The 21,336-nt window shown below is 35.9% G+C and overlaps 1 protein-coding gene across 1 annotated transcript; it reads left to right on the forward strand.

The window, feature by feature from the left end:
• The first annotated feature begins 4,719 nt into the window (after window positions 1–4,719).
• LOC141289159 (nuclear inhibitor of protein phosphatase 1-like) lies at window positions 4,720–17,816 on the forward strand. Its single transcript, XM_073821263.1, has 4 exons — window positions 4,720–4,917; window positions 10,703–10,847; window positions 14,865–14,929; window positions 17,454–17,816. Exons 1-4 carry the CDS (start codon window positions 4,771–4,773, stop codon window positions 17,814–17,816), a joined length of 720 nt encoding a protein of 239 aa, XP_073677364.1. The 5' UTR covers window positions 4,720–4,770.
• The last annotated feature ends 3,520 nt before the right edge of the window (window positions 17,817–21,336 follow it).

The following is a 21,336-nucleotide window of genomic DNA, read 5'->3' on the forward strand; positions in this document are numbered from 1 at the left end:
TCTTCGACTGCCCGTCATGGTGAGATGAGAAATTAAGTACATCATTAATGCAATTAAAATAAAAGTCCTGCATGCATGTGTGTGGAGCGAATGAGTGAATTATGAATGCATGAATGAAAACAGTGCAACTCAGTCCTGCATGAGGCGCTGGCAACTCAATACATAGCAGTATATTAAAGCACCCTGCAAGATTGCATTAATAACTGTGCTTTGACTTTATTATTATTATCTTGTATGTCTGATTTGTAGTTTATAAAAAAAAAATATAATGTGTTCTAGCGATGCAATGCAGATTCCTGTTCACTGTTGAATAAAGTTGATTATTCTCATCAAATATACACTGTTTTGATATTGTTCCAGTTCAATATTCTCATTTATTATGATCTATATATTGTACAGCCCTAGTCAGTCTTACAAATAACTGCACGTGTGCATTTGTGCATAAAGTATATAGAAATTAAACTGTAAATATGAACATTTTGGAAGACTGGAGAATGAATTAATAAGTTTATGAATGAATTGTGTAAGATTAATTGTTAGTTTAATTTAATCTCAGGGCAGGAAAACCTCCGCCTGGCCTCCATCTGGATGTGGTTAAAGGAGACAAATTAATTGAGGTAAGACTGTGTTAATAGAAAATATTATTATGAGCCATGAACATTTGACCTGGTGGACTTGTTTCTCCTATATATAAATATATATTATGAGACAGTAAGTGTTATAGAAAGAAATAATGTATTAATAAATAAGCTGTTTTTTTTATTTAAATTCTAATGACATCTTTAAAAAGTTAAAATAGTTAGAATCAGCTCTGCAATATTCCATCAGCTAAAAATTCCTTTTTGTTCATGCAATCTTCATAATTAAAATAATAAATTAATTAATTAAATAAAGAGGAAGAAAAAGTCACGTTAAATTATTGTTTAAAATATTGGGAAAACAAGTTAAATGCTTAAATCAAACATCAGTGTAAATCAATGGGCACTAAAACTGTTGGTTACCAGCATCTGTTAAAAAAAGGATAATAATAAAAAAAAAAAAAAAAAAAAAAAAAAAAAAAATATATATATATATATATATATATATATATATATATATATAGTGTATTTATTTGTCTTCATAATTAAAAAAAATCTGTAAAATAAATAAGTATAAGAACAAAGTCAATGTTAATTTATTGTTTATGTCATATCATTTAAAAACAATAAAACTGATTTTGTTCTGTGAAAGATATTTTGAAAAATACCTTTACAATGCAAATGTTTTTTTGTCCATTTCCCATCTGTTAAAAAAATTAAAAAATAAATAAAATGAATTAAAATACAATATATTTATTATTATTATTATTATTATTTAATTTATTTAATTAATTTATTTTTTCCACAAAATAAAGTCAGTTGGCTTTGTAAAGACCTGAGAGTGAATTAATGATGAAATAATTATACTAAATAAGTAGAAGAACAAAGTCATGTTAATTTCTTTTTATTAATTAATTTATTTTGTTGGGAAAACAAGTTAAATGTTTACTTAAAGGGATAGAGATAGTGTACCCAAAATGAAAAAGTTTGCTATCATTTATTCACTCATGTCATTTAAAAACAATAAAACTGACATTTTTCTGTGAAAGATATTTTGAAAAATATCTTCACAATAAAAATATTTTTTTTGTCCATTTCCATACAGTGTAAATTAATGGGCACCAAAACGGTTGGTTACCAGGATCTGTTTAAATAATAATAATAATAATAAAAACAAATAAATAAAAAAGTAAATAAAATGAATAAAACAAATAAAAAAAAAATCTTTTTTTTTATTGTATTTATTTATTTTTTTCCCCACTAAATAAAGTCAGTTGGGTTCATAAAGATTTGAGGGTGAATAAATGATGACATGATTATGCTAAATAAATAAAATGAATAAGTAGAAGAACAATGTAATTTATAAACAATAAAAAAGAGAATATATTTTGAAAAATATCTTTACAATGCAAATAATTTTCTAAGCATCTGTTAAAAAAATAATAATAATAAAAATATATAAATAAAACAAAAAAGTAAATAAAATGAAAAAATAAAATTAAGTTAAATGTTTACTTAAATGGATAGTGTACCCAAAATGATAAATCTGCTATCATTTATTCACTCATGTCATTTAAAAACAATATAAAAGATAATATATTTTGAAAAATATATTTTCAATGCAAATCATTTTTTTGTCCATTTCCATTCAATGGGCACCAAAACTGTTGGTTACCAACATTCGTTAAAAAATAATATATATTATTTTATTTATTTATTTATTTATTTTTCCACAGAATAAAGTCAGTTGAATTTGTAAAGACTTGAGGGTGAATAAATGATGACATGATAAAATTTTTGGGTGAACATTGGTTGTACTTTTAAATTTGAACACTTGCTTGATGATTAATAAGCGTGGACCCTATTATACCAGTAAAAAGGTTAATATTTTATACGTCACAATTAATAACCCATGTTATACACCCGTCTTGTGACCTGCAGAAGCTGATCATCGATGAGAAGAAGTTCTATCTGTTTGGGAGAAACCCCGACCACTGTGACTTTACGATAGACCACCAGTCGTGTTCACGTGTGCATGCGGCGCTGGTCTACCACAGACACCTCAAGAGAGTGTTTCTCATCGACCTCAACAGCAGTGAGTGCAGCTCCACAGACATCAGTTCAACAAATCATATCCAACAAATGCTGAGAAGAATTTTAGTGATTCAACCAAAATTAAAATTCTTGGCCGAAGCCAAAACCGAACAAAATTACACACGGAACAAGTTTTTTTTGTGTTTTCCCCCCGTGTATTTTGCCTTTATTTTTCTTCTTCATTGCATGAATTAAATAGCCAATATTTGCTTTTTACAGTTTTGTCTTGCTTTTCAAAAAAAAAAAAATCATTTACAAAACAACAATTTAAAAAACATTTACTTAACACTGAGCATTTTTAACATTCTAGTAGACATTATAGCCTACCAACAAAGCACAATTTCACTTAAAATTAATAAATTAGTAAAATAATATTCTTTGGCCATTTTTAAGACATCCTTCTTGAATCAGGCATGCGTTTTTAATCTACAAATAAATGCAGCCTTGCTTATGAAATGAGAATGTTATATATTAAAGGTCCCATATTGTACACATTTCTGGAGGTTTATTTTAGTTGTTGATGTCCTTAAGAATATATATTTGCGGTATAAGTGCCAAAATCCATCTCAATATATTTTTACAGCTCCTTTTTTAGGAGCTCTGTCAAAAACAGGTCGATTTTGGCCCATCTAATTAATATTCATGAGCCTCTCTTCTGATTGGCCAGTTGTTTTCTGAGTTACGCACAGCCAGGCCAACCACAAGTAACTACGGTCATGTATGCTTTAGCGGAGCCCAGAGCCATAGAGAGAGCTGATACTCAACAGGATATTTCAGAATGATCATTAATGTTTTTTCTTTTTCAAACACCGAATGCAGTAAGCTACATAACTGTTGCTTTAGTAAAGCCCCTTTCACAATGCACGCTGATTCTGGAAAATTACGGGAACGAGCGCTGTGTGAACAAAAGCCAGAACCATAAAGGCAGTGTTATAGTGATGATGCACGTTATCATGCGACTCTTCACAACGAAAAAATACGTGCAAAGTGGAATGAAGCGGCGATCGGGCAGAGCCAGCTCCTCACTATCAGCGCTGAAGCACAGTTTGTTCAGGTTAGTTTAGTTTAGTGAAACGTACGCGTCGCATTACATCTCACATCCAAACGTCACATGTCTTTATGGGTTGTGTGTAAAGCACGCACAGATTCCGGAAAACAACTGTGAATGAACCAAATCAAACAACTCCGGAACAAATCATGGGACACATTATCCGTGTATTTACCGGAATCGCTGTGTGAAAGAGGCTGAAGTTGACGTGCCACTGGTCTCTTATATTCACGTTGTTCTGAAGCCTGTGCAATGATGTAGTTTCGACATCTATCGACTGAACAGGGTTTTCTCGACTTGTTTTTGTGTTGTTGTTGCTTAGCAATGTTATGGACACGATATTGTCTGGGCTTGACAAAAGGAGGGTGGGACGGTGGTTGGTGCTCGGGGTGGTGACATAGCCCCTAGACCTCAGTTATCATGAAAAAAGCCAGGAAATTTCGATTTTGACAATATTTTTTTGTCTTCCTTTTTTTATTTTATTTTACAGAACAACAGTAAAATTGCAATACTAACATTTATGAATGTTGACTTTTATTTTGGCGGAAACCCGCAAGAAGACCTCAGTACTACTTTTTGCTGACAGCAGCAGATTTATGAATGATTTTCATTACGCAGATTTTCCTCATGCTTTGGACTTTGAACCCTGGCTGTAGTTTCTTTATTAATTAATTAAATGGTTTAAGGCCATTTGGTGATTTCAGTCATCATACAGTAACCAGCAACAATCACCCCTTTTTCTTCTCATGGAAGACATGCGATGCGATACTAAACAGTCTCTCGCTGTCGGCGCTTGTGATGATTTTTGCATTTTTCTCTGCCCACGTTTGCAGCTTTAGTTGCACCTCTATTTGATCGTGTCACGTCATTGTTTGGTACAATTTTTTCTGCCTTTTTGCTTATTCCGAATAAATTTGGTTGCCGAACATTCAATGCAGCCCTAATTATTTTGGTCTCATCTTGATTTGTCCATGTTCAGCCCATGGCACATTCCTGGGCAGAATTCGCCTCGAGCCCCAGAAACCTCAGCAGGTGCCGATCGACTCGACCATGTCGTTCGGGGCATCCACACGCGTTTACACACTGAGAGAGAAACCACAGACACAGAGCAGCTCCAGCACAGGAGACAGTAAAGGAGTGGAGGACGAGGAATTGAAGGGGCTGCTGGGATTGCCAGAGGAAGAGACCGAGCTCGAGGTGTGTGTGTGAGTGAATAAAAATTTTATATCGCAGAATAACAAAATATGTGACCCTGGACCACAAAACCAGTCATAAGGTTAAATTTTACAAAACTGAGATGTATACATCATATGAGTAGTACTCAATAAATAAGCTTTCTATTGATGTATGGTTTGTTAGGATAGGACAATATTTGGTCGAGATACATCTATTTGAAAATCAGGAATCTGAGGGTGCAAAAAAAATCAAAATACTGAGAAAATCACCTTTAAAGTTGTCCAAATTAGGTTCTTAACAATGCATATTACTAATCAAACATTACATTTTGATATATTTACAGTAGGCATTTTACAAAGAATCATCATGGAACATGATCTTTACTTAATTTCCTAATGATTTTTGGCATAAAAGAAAAATCAAAAATTTTGACCCATGCAATGTATTTTTGGCTATTGCTACAAATATACCCCAGCAACTTAAGACTGGTTTTGTGGTCCAGGGTCACATATTACAGTGTTGTAGTTCCCAGTATCATGCAGCTGTACGTGTCCCTTTTATTTCTTTTTATGTAATATCAAACAAATTATATCAAAGCTCATAGCATTAAAAACATATCGGTAGGCCATCTTTGGGTGTGTACGTTGATTTCTGGGTATTTTGCAGTTCTAAATGATCCTGTTTATTGAGGTTAAGACTTGAATTAAACTTAAATTTCACTTTCAGGGTTTCAAGAACTTTTGAGATTGTGATTTTCATCATAATTAAATTTTTAAATAGCCAAGTTGTGCTATTTATTCTGCCAGATATGCTGATGATGAGTGTAATGCTTATCCTGATCACAAATGACTAGAAAAGTATTATGAAATAATCTGTCAAAGTATGTTGAAACCTTCTGTTGTTATATATTTTTATTTTTACCCTTTGTTAATTCAAAGTAATGAGTATTTGTGACCCTGGACCACAAAACCAGTCATAAGGCTCAGTTTTTTTTATTTTTTTTATTGAGATATATGAATGAATGAAACTCTATAAGAATGAAAATATAGCTGCAAGCAGCAATTATGGGGCCAAGCACAATCAGAGGCAAATTAGGAATCTAAGAATGGCATGGAGTGGCAGACCAACTGCAACAATGAGTAATTAAAGCCATTTTAGGATGGTTTTAGTCAAAATGGCTGAAATATCATAAATACAATCAATGGTAATATGAATTAATGGGATTTACCTTTTGACCAATAGGTGGCACTGTTATCAAATCGATGTGGTGTGGTCAGTGTAAGGAGACTATTGCACATACAAAGTTTGGGGACAATATGTCAAAGCTTTGCAGAGATACATCCTCAGACGTAGTTTGGCATCATGCCTCGAATTTGTTGCATCGCTATACAAAAACGGTTTTGTCTTATTGACACGAAATCCATGAAATTTTGTCAGCACAGTCTGAAGATGATCTGATTCAATTTTGGAGAAAATCGGACCAACGGTCTAGGAAGAGTACGAAAAAGTAGGTTTTCAGCGTAAATCAATATGGCGGACAGGAAGTTTGGCCAACTATGGCATAATTGGTATCTATGTTGTCGGCATGACCCAAGGAATGTCTTGAGACCACTTTTATTACAATAGGCTAATGCAATCAACAGTTAGCAATTAGCATTTTTGGAAATGTCATAATGGTTAATGAATGATTTATTACTCTTGACCAATAGGTGGTGCTGTTACTAATTTATGTGATGTAATTCATGTGAGGTGACAATGCCACATTCAAAATTTGGTGCAAATATCCCAAAGCTTTGCAAAGATAGAGCCCCAGATGCACTTTGGCACCTTTCCAGCAAATTTATTGATGCTTTAAACGAAAGCGTTTTTGCAATTTGACATAAAATCCATAACTTTTTGTCAGCATGGTCTGAAGATGATCCGAGTCAAATTTGGTGAAAATCAGACAAACGGTCTAGAAGAAGTTCAAAAAAGTACGTTTTCAACATTAATCAAAATGGTGGACAGGAAGTTCGGGCAATTTTTAGCATAATTGGTATCAATGTTCTCGGCATGACCCAAATAATATTTTGAGACTTTCATTACAATAAGCCATTTTCATTAGAAGTTTTTCGCATTTTTCAAAATTTCTTTATAACTTTTGACCACAAGGTGGTCACACAAACTTTTTGAGCACTGTCAGAGCATGGTGCTGAAGACACATACCGAGTTTCGTAACGTTATGTAAATGTGTTCGTAAAATATAGCATTTTATGACAAAATTCAAGATGGCCGACGGCCAAAATGTCTGACATGGGAAAATTGGCTATGGTTTGACTCGGCATGCTGGTCCGAATCTAACAAGTCTTTTTAAAGTTTTGAGATTTTTGGCCAAATCATTCTGTAGTTATATGCAAAAATACCCATTTTTCATATCTCCTGACCACTAGGTTGCACTGTGCCGAAACACTGCAGGTAGCCTCAGGTCATGCTTGTTTTCACACACACAAAATTTGGTCTCAATACGCCAAACCGCTGCGGAGATATAGCCTCACATTCAATTTTTGCGTGCTTCTTGTACAATGTGTTTGCATGCCATGAACGGTTTGACTAATCAACTTGAATTCCATAACTTTTTGCCAGCATGGTCTGAAGATGATCTGAGCCAATTTTGGCGAAAATCAGATAAACTGTCTAGGACAAGTTTGAAAAAGTAATTTTTGCAAACTATTAAAAATAGAAAAAAAAAACCTAAACCTTAAGATTAATTTTGGACTTAATTTGACTCGGCATGACCCTGTTACGTTCATATCTGTTTTCCACTTGGTTTCTTTCATTTTGTTTCCCCCTGTAGAGCTGTGTCATTTGGTTTTACCCTCGTTATTGTCATTCCCTGCACCTGTCTTTGATTATTCCCGTCACCTGTGTTTAATGATTAGTTGGTCTTTAAAAGTCTGTCTTTGAGTTCAGTGTATTGTCGGTCCTTAATGTTGCCTGAAGTGTGTGAAGATCTCTGTTCCTGCCTGTTCCTGCCTTGTTCCTCTTGAAGATTGATATTAAATATAGTTGTTTGTTTGAATACCGTCTATCGTCTCGTCTCGTCCTGCACACACCCGTAACAGAAGGACCGACCGAAACTTGCCCTGGTTTCTTTTCCGTCTTTTTTTTTTTTTTGTATCAGTGTTTTATTTTATTTTTTTCTCCCCTCATGGATGACCCCAACGTCCTCATTATCCTCTTGGAGCAGGGGAATCGCTCTCTCGAGGACCACACAAGAGACTTTGTGTTCCTCGCACCGCTGACACATTACCCGGACAGCTGCCTGTGCACGTTCTACCGTAAGGGACTTAACACCACCACCAAAGCGCAGCTTTCCGGGGAGGGTCCTCGAGAGAGCATCGCCGAATACATCGAGTGGGTGCTGGCGTCCTGTAGATCTTCCTGGACTGTCGGCTTCATCGAGGAGGACGTCAGCCCCACTCTTGACCCCGACACGCAGAGCACGAACCCGAGCACACCGCGGATGAGGGACTAGAGCCGTGAGCGACAGAGCCAGAGCCCTCTCCGACTGATCAGGTGCGTGAGCCGGATTCTACATCTGCGACGGTGGATTGCGACGTGGAGCAGGTGAGGGAAGTGGAGAGCCCTGCCCACTGCAACACCGCTGGGGGTGAGCTGGAAGACATCTCTGGGGACTTAATTGACTTCTTTTCCGAAGTTGTGGAGTATAACACGCCTGATTTAATAGACTTTTTCTCTGAACCACTGGCTTGCATGAACTTCCCCCCCACCCGCCCTCTTCTGTCTGGATCTGCCTGTTCCCCGCTGGTTCCGCCCAGCCGTCCTGAATCCCCGCTGGTTCCGTCCAGCCGTCCAGAGTCCCTGAAGTCATCAGCCAGTCCCCTTGCTCACCCTCAGCCCACCATCTATGCAGTGGGCTCGCCGCAGGGCTGCCATGCTACATCGGTGGCAGGGCTGGAGGATCCCTCAGCTCCGCCTCCAGCCTCGCAACCCAGATCTCCACCTCGGACCTCCGACCCTGCGGCTCCACCACGGCTCTCTACGCCCTCAGCTCCACCGTCGCCCGTCGGCCCACCAGCTCCACCGGGCTCCATCGTCCTTCCGGCTCCGCCTTGGTCAGTCGTCGACCATCCGCCGCCTCGGGACTCCACTCCTCTGGCTTCGCCTCATCCCTCTGTCCCTCCGGCTCTGTCAGGCTCCTCCTTCCCGTCAGCGTCGCCTTTGTCCTCTGTCGCTCCGGCTCCGCCGCGGACCTCCGGATCTCCGCCTCGGCCGCCAGAGCCTCCGGTTCCGCCTTGGCCCTCCGGATCCGCGGTGTCGCCCTAGTCCCTCAGCTCTCCATCTCCGCCTCGGGTTCCTTTGCCAACTGCTCCGCCTCTGTCGGTCGGCCCCCTGGAGTCGGCGGTCCTCCCTCCACCATGACTCCTCCCTCCATCGGCTCCACCGTGGGCCGTCATCCTGGCTGCGATCTGGGTCCTGCTCTCCTGCTTCAGGTCCCTCCTGTTTCTTCCCTGGCTCCTCCCTCCGTCGTCGCCCCCCTGGACTAGGTTGACTTTTGCTTTGGTCCCCCTCCCGGGGTTGCGTCCTCAACCCAAGCCTCCTCCTTTATTGACTCTGTTATCCTGTTTTGTCGCCCCTCTCGTCTGTTTTGTTTTCTGTCTACGGCGCGAGGACGCGCCTATGCAGAGGGTGGCGTAATGTTACGTTCATATCTGTTTTCCACTTGGTTTCTTCCATTTTGTTTCCCCCTGTTGAGCTGTGTCATTTGGTTTTACCCTCGTTATTGTCATTCCCTGCACCTGTCTTTGATTATTCCCGTCACCTGTGTTTAATGATTAGTTGGTCTTTAAAAGTCTGTCTTTGAGTTCAGTGTATTGTCGGTCCTTAATGTTGTCTGAAGTGTGTGAAGATCTCTGTTCCTGCCTGTTCCTGCCTTGTTCCTCTTGAAGATTGATATTAAATATAGTTGTTTGTTTGAATACCGTCTATCGTCTCGTCTCGTCCTACACACACCCGTAACAGACCCAAGGATTTAGAGAAAAAAAATTTGCCTTCTGTGCCATACGGTTCAAAATTTATTTGCATAAACATGAGTGAAATTTTGGACAAGTGGTGGCGCTAGAGAGTTTGAGTTAGAAACTCCAAATTTGAAGTGGTTAATCTTGACACTGTCCTCTGTCATTGTACCAAATTACACAACCTTCCCGCAAGCGGTTCTATGGGCTGCCATAGACTCAAGAGTGGAAGAAGAAACGGAAAAAAAAGAAGTGCTTGGCCCGTAATAAAGCTGAAAATATAAGCTTTCAATTGATGTATGGGTTGTTAGTATAGGACAATATTTGATTTGATAGATACAACTATTTGAAAATCGGGAATAAAAAAAAAAGACCTTTAAAGTTGTTTAGTTGGATATCTTAGATATGCATATTACTAATCAAAAGTTAAGTTTTGATATTGATATTTGATATTGAACATGGTCTTTGCTTAATATCCTAATGGTTTATGGCATAAAAAAAACAATTCTTGATAATTTTGACCCATACAATGTATTTTAGGCTATTGCTACAAATATACCTGTGCTACTTACAACTTACATCTACTTAGACTTATTTTGTGGTCCAGGGTCACATTTTCCAAGACATCTGTCTATAAAGGTCTTAAAGATACTTGCATAAAAATGAAAGTTAAAGACCATGTCATTTTAATCAGATACTTGTTAATTGTATGTTAAATATAAAGGTGCTTAATTAAAATCGCTGAAGATTTTCATGTGATTCATTGCTGTTCTGATGCCTTTTTTCTCCAGAACCTGACAGAGTTCAACACAGCTCATAACAAACGCATTTCTACACTCACCATTGAGGAGGGAAACCTGGAAATCCAGAGACCCAAGAGGAAGAGGAGAAGCTCACGAGTGTCCTTCAGTGAAGATGAAGAGATCATAAACCCAGGTACTCTGCTGTTCAAAGATTTGGGCTCAGTAAGATGCTTTTTAAATAAATAAATACTTTTATTCAGAATGGATGCTTTAAATTGATCAAAAGTAACAGTAAAGACATTTATAGTGTTACTTAATATTTCTATTCCAGGAGGTGGCGACAACTGCAAGTTTAGAAAAGTATTTATCATTGAATCATTCATTCAGGAGATTGCAATAGTGAAAGTCCTTATTAATTGAGACACTGACTCCATTTTTTTATATATATTTTTTAAAAGACTTTAAAAAATTGGGGTTTTCAATTTATCCAGAATCATGCAGCTTCATTTTACATGTTTATTACTGCATATAATTAATTAAAATAGAACTTTAGTTCCATAAAGTACGTTCATATTAAAATGCACATGCATTTTCTGTTTTTCAGTTGAATAAAATACTATTTTTTTACTGTATTTTAATATATTTTTTTAAAAGACTTTAAAAAATCGTGATTTTTAATTTATCCAGAAGCATACAGCTTTATTTTACAAGTTTATTACTGCATATAATTAATTAAAATAGTTTAATTTCATAAAGTACAAGTTCATATCAAAATGCACATGCATTTTATGTTTTTCAGTTGAATAAAATACTATTTTTTACTGTTTTTTGAATATATTTTTAAAAGACTTTTAAAAATTGTGATTTTCAATTTATTCAGAATCATGCAGCTTTATTTTACGTTTATTACTGCATTTAATTATTTATAATAGAAGTTTAATTTCATAAAGTACAAGTTCATATCAAAATTCACATGCATTTTGTGTTTTTCAGTTGAATAAAATACTATTTTTTACTGTTTTATAATATATATTTTTTAAAAGACTTTAAATAATTGTGATTTTCAATTTATCCAGAATCACGCAGCTTTATTTTACGTTTATTACTGCTTATAATTAATTAAAATAGAAGTTTAATTTCATAAAGTACAAGATCATATCAAAATGCACATGTACAGTCAGGTCCATATATATTTGGACACTGACATAATTTTTATTATTTTAGCTGTTGACCAAAACATATTGAAGTTACAGTTATACAATGAATATGGGCTTAAAGTGCACACTCTGAACTTTAATTTTTAGGGCAGTCTCATCAAATTGGTAGAAAGGTTAAGGAATTACAGCTCTTTAATATGTACCTCCCCCCTTTTTCAAGGGACCATAAGTAATTGGACAGTTGACTCAAAAGCTGTTTCATGGACAGTTGTGGGCTATTCCTTCATTTTTTCTACATCAATTACCCAGGTAAAAGATTTGGAGTTGATTCTAAGTGTGCCATTTGCATTTGGAAGCTGTTGCTCTGAACCCATCATGCAGTCAAAGGAGCTCTGCATTAGAGTGCGGATCGGGCCGCATTTTTCTGTCCGAGCCCGGCCCGAGTCCGACAGAGCAGTAACCGAACCCGACCCGAGCCCGACAAGCATTAAGATATTTATGTCCGAGCCCGATCCCAGCCCGACACAGTTAAAATCTCTTTTTTCACTCATACTAATGACACATGCACTTTTTTGTGTGGAAAGCCCGCTTTTATTAAGCAACTGTAAAAAAAGCGTACGGAAATGTCAACAGATGAGAGCATCAGTGCACACTGGGCAAAAAGCGCCGTTATAACACGGGCGCACTATCGCGCTGAGGTGACCGAGCCCGACCCGAACCCGAGCATCCTTTCTAAATATCTGTCCGAACCCGGCCCGACCCGTCGGGTTCCGTCGGGTACCGTCGGGCTCGGCTCGGGTATCCATCCTCTACTCTGCATGCAAGTAAAACAGACAATTGTTAGACTTCAAAAACAAAAGAAATGCATCAGAGAGATAGCAGGAACATTAGGAGTGGCCAAATCAACAGTTTGGTGAATTCTGAGAAGAAAAAGAACACACTGGTGAGCTCAGCAACATAAAAAGGCCTGGATGTTCACAAAAGACGACAGTATGGTGGATGATTGGATGATCCTCTCCATGGTAATAAAACATTTTACAACATCCAACCAAGTGAAGAATACTCTCCAGGAGGTAGGTGTGTCACTGTCAAGTCTACAATCAAGAGAAGACTTCACCAGAGCAAAATAGAGAGGGTTTACCACAAGGTGCAAACAAGGCCAGATTAGACTTTGTCAAAAAACATTTAAAAAAGCCAGACCACTTCTGGAAAAGCATTTTTTGGACTGCTGAAATTAAAATCAACGTGTACCAGAATGACGGGAAGAAAAAAGTATGGAGAAGGCTTGGAACAGCTCATGATCCAAAGCCTACAACATCATCTGTGAACATGGTGGAGCAGTGTAATGGCATGAGCATGCATGGCTTCCAGTGGCACTGGGTTACCGGTGTTTAGTGATGATGTGACAGAAGACAGAAGCAGCCGGAAGAAATCTGAAGTGTATAGGGATATACTGTCTGCCCAGATTCAGTTAAATGGAGCAAAGTTGTTTGGGCGGCTCTTCATAGTACAAATGGACGATGACCTAAAACAGCAAAAGCAACCCAGGAGTTTTTAAAGGTAAAAAAGTGGAATATTCTGCAATGGCCAAGTCAATCTTCTGATTTCAAATTGATTCAACATGCATTTCACTTGCTGAAGACAAAACTAAAGGCAGAAAGACCCACAAACCAACAACAACTGAAGTCAGCTGCAGTAAAGGCCTGGCAAAGCACCACAAAGGAGGAAACCCAGTCTATGGTGATGTCCATGATTTTCAGACTTAAGACAGTCACTGCCTGCAAAGGATTCTCAACAAAATATTGAAAATGAACATTTTATTTATGATTATATTTATTTGTCCAATTACTTTTGAGCCCCTGAAAATGGGGGGTCTGTGTATAAAAATGGTTGTAATTCCTTAGCATTTTATGTTATATTTTTGTCCAACCCCTTGAATTAAAGCTTAAATTCTGCACTTCAATTTCATCTTGATTGTATCATTTTTAAAACTATTCTAGTGGCATACAGAGCCGAAATTATGAAAAGTGTGTCAGTGTCCAAATATATATGGACCTGACTGTATTTTGTGTTTTTCAGTTGAATGAAATACTATTTTTTACTGTTTTTTGAATATATTCTTTAAAAGACTCTAAAAAATCGTGATTTTCAATTCATCCAGAATCATGCAGCTTTATTTTACATGTTTATTACTGCTTATAATTAATTAAAATAGAAGTTTAATTTCATAAAGGTCAAGTTCATATCAAAATTCACATGCATTTTGTTTTTCAGTTAAATAAATTATTTTTTACTGTTTTTTTTTAATATATTCTTTGAAAGACTTTAAAAAAATCGTGATTTTCAATTCATCCAGAATCATGCAGCTTTATTTTACATGTTTATTACTGCTTATAATTAATTAAAATAGAAGTTTAATTTCATAAAGGTCAAGTTCATATCAAAATTCACATGAATTTTGTGTTTTTCAGTTAAATAAATTATTTTTTACTGTTTTTTTTAATATATTCTTTAAAAGACTTTAAAAAATCGTGATTTTCAATTTATCCAGAATCATGCAGCTTTATTTTGCATGTTTGTTACTGCATATAATAAATTAAAATAGAAGTTTAATTCCATAAAGGTCAAGTTCATATAAAAATGCACATGCATTTTGTGTTTCAGTTGAATAAACTACAATTTTTACTGTTTTTTTTTTTAAATATACTCTTTAAAAGACATATATTCACATAGAAAACATTTATTTTAAAAAGCAATAATATTTCACAATAATATGACTGTTCTTATTGCTTTTTTAATCAAATAATACAACTGTCATGAGCAAAAGAGACTTCAAAAACATTAAAATGATCTTACTGACCCCAAAAGTGTATTCAGTATTCAATGTACTCCTATTCAATTCTAAAAAAAAACTCAATGTACTCCTATTCAATTATGAACTGTCTTCCACTCATTTTTCTATTTTTCTAGAATGTCTCAATCTTCACACACTTTCTTCTCTTATTCTTTGTTCATCTGTGACTCTTAGTTGAATATCTTTTCTCTTCTCACAGAGGACGTGGACCCGTCTGTAGGACGCTTTAGAAACATGGTGCAGACAGCCGTGGTTCCTATTAAGGTACGATCATTGGCCAGCTCTTGTCTGCTTGGTTGTTTTAGCGTGTCCTCATTGATTTTAATGGATCTGAGAACAGCCATCTTCTCAATACAATTTAAGTTGTTTGTTGCATGCCTCACAAACAGGAAATTGTATAATGCGGGAGTAATGGCTTTTAAAAGGCTTCCTTGTCGTCTGCCTCGTCATATCTGACTGCTAATGTAAAGGAGCTTTGATGTCTTTAGTACTTAGTCTTGCATTTCTTTACGTTAGTAACATGCTAATCATGTTAGAAACATGCTAGAAACATGCTAACGAAATGCTAATCATGCTAGTAACCTGCTAATAACTTGTTAATCATGCTAGCAACATGCTACTCATGCTAAAAACATGCTAGCAACATGCTAGTAACTTGTTTATCATGTTAGAAACATGTTAATAACTTGTTGATTATGTTAGAAACATGCTATTAAAATTTTAATCATGCTAGCAACTTGCTAGTAACATGCTAGATACATGCTAATGTTAAAAACATGCTGACAACATGCTAATCATGTTAGAAACATGCTAACAACATGGTAATCAGGCTAGAAACATGTTAGCAACATGCTTGTAACTTGTTAATCATGTTAGTAATGCTGACATCATGTTAGCAACATAATCATGCTAGCTACACGCTAGTAACATGCTAATCATGTTAGAAACATGCTAGAAACATGCTAACAAAATGCTAATCATGCTAGTAACCTGCTAATAACTTGTTAATCATGCTAGCAACATGCTACTCATGCTAAAAACATGCTAGCAACATGCTAGTAACTTGTTTATCATGTTAGAAACATGTCAATAACTTGTTGATTATGTTAGAAACATGCTATTAAAATGCTTATCATGCTAGCAACTTGCTAGTAACATACTAGATACATGCTAATGTTAAAAACATGCTGACAACATGCTAATCATGTTAGAAACATGCTAACAACATGGTAATCAGGCTAGAAACATGTTAGCAACATGCTTGTAACTTGTTAATCATGTTAGTAATGCTGACATCATGTTAGCAACATAATCATGCTAGCTACACGCTAGTAACATGCTCATCATGTTAGAAACATGTTAACATGATAAACATACTAAAAACATGTTAGCAAAATGCTAGTAACTTGCTAATCATGTTAGTAATGCTAACATCATGTTAGCAACATTCTAATCATGCTAGCTACACGCTAATAACATGTTAATCATACTAGCTACATGTTAGTAACATGCTAATCATGTTAGAAACATGCTAGAACCGTGTTAACGAAATGTTAATCATGCTAGAAACATGTCAATAGCTTGATCTTGCTAGTAACATGCTAATGTTAAAAACATGTTGACAACATGATAATCATGCTAGAAACATGCTAACAACATGTTAGTAACTTGCTAGTAATGCTGACTACACGTTAGTAACATGCTAATCATGTTAGAAACATGCTACAAACATGTTAACTTGTTAATCATGCTAGAAACATGCTATCCAAATGCTAATTATGCTAACAACACGTTAGTATTATTAGCATATTAATCATGTTAGAACCATGTTATCAAAATGTTAATCATGCTAACAACATGCTAGTAACATGCTAGAAACATGCTGATCACGTCAAAACATGCTGCCAACATGCTAATCATGCTAGAAACATGTTAGCAACATGTCAATGATGCTAACAAGATGCTAACTACATTTTAGTAGCATGGTAATCATGTTAGAAACATGCTAACAACATGTTAATCATGCTAGGAACATGTTAGAAACATGCTAATCATGCTAGCAACCTGTTAATCAACTAAGTTAGTAACATGCTAATCAAGTTAGAAACATGCTAGCAACATGCTAGTAATGTCAATCATGCTAGCTACCTTAAAACATGCTATCTATCCATTTATCCATCCATTCTATCTGACAGACTTCATTGCCTTCAAAGCATTCAAGCTTTAAAACTACTTTAAACTTCAATCTTTTTCAGACTGAAAAACAACTTTTAAAACTTTCAGAAACTTTAAAACTTTTTCAAACTTTCAGATGAAGTTTTCTCAAGCCAACTTAAAGTTTGTCTTGACAAACTTCTTTATCTAGTTTCACATTGAAAGTATTGTTTCACTTTTAAAATAATTTCGAATACCAGTATTCAACGTTTTATGTTTAAAATATCAAAACTTTATTAATACTTTTGTAACAGCAGGTTAAGTCATTCCATGTTGTTGACACTGATTCCATTTGTTTGGTAACAGCCTAAATGCATTATTAATATAACTGCCTGAATAAATGAGTACTGACATCAAATGATAGTATATCATTAGCATATCAAATGACAGCCTCAAGCTGTTGGTTTATTTCTGACTTTTTTGTTTGTTTGTTTGTTTTTTGGCTAGTAGAAGTTATGAATGGCCGGTAACTTGTAAAATGTAGTAGCCAAATTGGCTGGTGAGTGAAAAACTCAGCTCCTAAGACAGTAACAAAAAAATACATTAATTAGTTTTTTAAACTTTTGTACCACAGAAGAAGAAACTTGAAGGCCATAGTACGTTGGGATTGGAGGAAAGCGTAGCGCGGCGGTTACAGAGCTTCCCCATGAGTGCGGGGCTGTACGGCGACCTGCCGCCCACCAGCCACGAGGCAGCAGGACAGGGGGGTGGAGGTCAGGGAGGCTCGTCTGCCATCATGGGCGGGATGCCCCTTCCTTTCCCCAACCCCGCCCCAGAAGTAGACATCTCACCCACGACGGTGCAGCCCCCCACTATGCTGAACCCCACTCCCGCTCCCGGACCCTATACGAGCGAGCCGCTCAACGAGCCACGCAAGAAGAAATACGCCAAGGAGGCATGGCCTGGCAAAAAGCCAACCCCCTCTTTGCTGATTTAACATGCGGCTTTACTACACAACAAGACAGACACAGCCAAACTATGACAGATTTGAAGATTACGTCTTGGAGTTTGCTTGAAGTTATTGGTAACTTCGTATTTGCAACATTTCTGACACATACTTCAAATACATAATGCTACCTGTTTAAATGGTTTGCTCATTTTGAAAAGCTGCAGCATCTGAAGTTGACCCTATGAGAGTGAATATCACAAAGAAATATTTGGTTTATATTTCACCCCAAATTTGGAGGGGAAAAAATCTGGTAACACTTTCTAATAAGGTTCATTAGCTAACATGAACTAAATATGAACAACACTTCTACAGCATTTATTAATCTTAGTCAATGTTAATTTTAACATTTGTGACCCTGAACTACTAAAGTCATAAGTAGCATGGGTATATTAGTTACAATAGACAACAATACATTGTGTGGGTCAAAATTATCGATTTTTCTTTTATGCCAAAAATCATTAGGGTATTAAGTAAAGATCATGTTCCATGAATATATTTTGTACATTTCCTACTGTAAATATATCAAAAAAAAAAAATTTGATTAGGAATATGCATTGCTAAGAGCTTTATTCGGACAACTTTAAAAGTGATTTTCTCAAAATTTAGATTTTTTTAGCAACCTACGATTACAGATTTTTAAATAGTTTTATCTCAGCCCAAATATTGTTCTATCTTAACAAACCATACATCAATGGAAAGCTTATTTATTCAGTTTATTTTTTATTTGTTCATTATTATAAATTATTTATTTAGTTGACCATATGCACGGATTACTTCCTTATTTTAGATCGCCAGCTCAGTCATTTCCAGTCAACTGTACTGTGCCGTAATAGGAGTGTACTTTGCTTTTTTTCTTTACATAATCCATTCACAATCGAAGAAAAGTTTTGTTTGTCTAAGAGGAACAAACATCCATGTGTACTGTTTCAAGAATGACAAAAGCGAGTTAAAAAAAAATATGTGAGTAAATCGGCTAAATGTGCACAAGTCATTGCTATGATTGACAGTAATAACTGAACGAAACATTTGACAAGCTGATGTCAAAAACAGAGCTGTGCATTAAATGATTCAGACTAAATTCAGAGTAACCAAACTTCAGCAGTAACAAGTTTGTGTTGGTTAAATATAGGCTATTTAATAGCTTTTACAGTTCAAGATAAAGCTTAAAAGATGTAGTTATTAAATTACATAAATTATTTCAAATTCATATCGGTTCATATTGAGTGTTATTTCTTATACCATTAATATTTAACTTATTTAATTTGTACTGAACTATATATATATATATAAGTATTTAAATAGTTCACCCTTATAGGGTTTTGTGTCTAAGCTTATTCATTTATTTATTTATTTATTTTAATGACTTTTTGCACTTGCTATATTATATACTTAAGTGTGGTAAAAATACTACAATTTATTATACTAGTAATTTTATAATAAATCGAAAAGCAAGATGTCTCGAAAAAATGAGGGAGTTGAAATGGCATCTGCAGCCAATGATTGATCCTCTGCTGCCATCTTCTGGTTATAAGGGTCATGTCATTTAGATCTTAAAAGAGATGTTGTTTTCCATGAAAAGACATTTTTTTTTCCAAGTCATCTTTATGAATGAAAAGTGAATCTTTGAAGTGAAAAATAATTAAGGCTTTAAAATATTACAAGATTTTAAAAATGCGTTTATGACTATGAAGGCAAGTTACTGATTATCAAGAATACGATTAAAATGTCCTTGAAAAGAAGCATCATTAGCTAGCAAACGTTAGCCTAAATGCGTTATGATAATGTGTCCGCATTTAAATGTACAACTATGCAAGTACTTACTATTATTTTTCTCAGTTTCTGATAAGAACGAGGCAGTAGAGGAGTCTCAAGAGTGTCCACCTATATAATTGAGCTTCAGTGGAAGTTTACAGCTGGTTTATCATTATGCGGAAGTTCTAAAGAATGCTCCGTGCATATTGTCCATTTAAAAACAAAAATACCCATTTACTAATACTTTATTCAAATCAAAATTTGTGCTTGTTAATGCACTGTGAATAAACTCGTAATAGCAATGAACGATTTTCGTTAACATTAACAAGGATTAATAAATACTGTAATAAATGTATTGTTCTTTCAGTACGTTTACATGGACAACAATATTCCGATTTTAACGCGATTAAGACAATACTCTGATTAAGAAGCAACCATGTAAACTGATATTTTTGATTAACTTAATCTGACTAAAGTCATAATCGGAGTAAACACAAATCGAATTAAGACTGGTGGAGTATTCCTATTTTAGTTGCATTATGGAAGACATGTACACACCTTAATCACACTATTCCCCTTGTGTAGGACTTTTCGGCACATTTTGCGACAGGATACAACTCAACTCAACTCAACTCAACTCAAGGTTTATTTATAAAGCACTTTCAAAACCTTAAAAATGGACCAAAGTGCTGCACAAAAATAATTAAAAAAACTATAAAACAACATACAACAAACAAACCAGCGCAATCATTACAAAAATATAAGTCGTACAGCAAGCTCACTCACATTACCAGACCCATTCAGACACCAAAAGCCTGATGAAAAAAATAAGTCTTTAAGTTCTTTTTAAAAGTGTCCATAGATGATGAAGCCTTTATAGATAGCGGCAAGGCATTCCAGAGTTTGGGAGCAGCGACTGAAAAAGCACGGTCACCACTCCGCCTTAAGCAAGACCGTGGTACAGATAGGAGTTGATTCTGAGAAGAGCGCAGACAGCGTTGAGATTGATAAGGAGGCAACAAGTCCTGTATATATCCAGGAGCCTGATTATGCAATGCTTTATATACCAACATCAACACCTTGAATTGAATTCTGTAATTTACAGGCAACCAATGGAGAGAAATCAAGACAGGTGTAATATGATCCCATTTTCTAGTATTAGTTAAGAACCTGGCAGCAGCATTCTGCACATACTGAAGACGGGTAACCAACGAGTCACTCAGACCTAAATATAGAGCATTGCAATAGTCCAGTCTTGTAGAAATGAAGGCATGTATAACAGTTTCCAAATCCTTTGTTGAAAGGATAGGTTTCAGTTTCGATAACTTCCTCAACTGAAAGAAGGAGGCTTTCACAACACACGATCAAAACACATATTAGAATCAAAAATCACTCCTAAGTTTTTCACAAAGCCATGCGTGTTGACTGACAATAAACCACAGCTCTCAGCCAGATCATTCTCAGAGAATCGGTTCCCAAATACAATAAACTCTGTCTTATCCTCATTTAATTGCAAAAAATTTTCGACAACCATCCTTTCACCTCAGTCAAACAGTTTGAAAAGTTAGCAACAGGTGTACAGTCATCAAGTTCAATGGGAAGGTACAATTGTAAATCGTCCGCATACAAATGATAATTTACATTATGTTTCCTAAGAATCTCCCCCAAAGGCAACATATATAATGAGAACAAAGTTGGACCGAGAATTGATCCTTGTGGAACACCCCAAGATACAGTCACTGGCTCAGAAACACAG

This window comes from Garra rufa, chromosome 17 (assembly GCF_049309525.1).
Source record: "Garra rufa chromosome 17, GarRuf1.0, whole genome shotgun sequence".
Lineage (NCBI taxonomy): Eukaryota > Metazoa > Chordata > Actinopteri > Cypriniformes > Cyprinidae > Garra > Garra rufa.

What these genes read in the sequence shown, in the direction of transcription:
- LOC141289159 (XM_073821263.1), top strand. Translation starts at nt 4,771, where the DNA reads ATGTCGTTCGGGGCATCCACACGCGTTTACACACTGAGAGAGAAACCA. An exon ending in AGGAAGAGACCGAGCTCGAG is followed by an intron (nt 4,918 to 10,702) that starts GTGTGTGTGTGA and finishes TTTTTTCTCCAG; the next exon opens with AACCTGACAGAGTTCAACAC. An exon ending in TGAAGAGATCATAAACCCAG is followed by an intron (nt 10,848 to 14,864) that starts GTACTCTGCTGT and finishes CTCTTCTCACAG; the next exon opens with AGGACGTGGACCCGTCTGTA.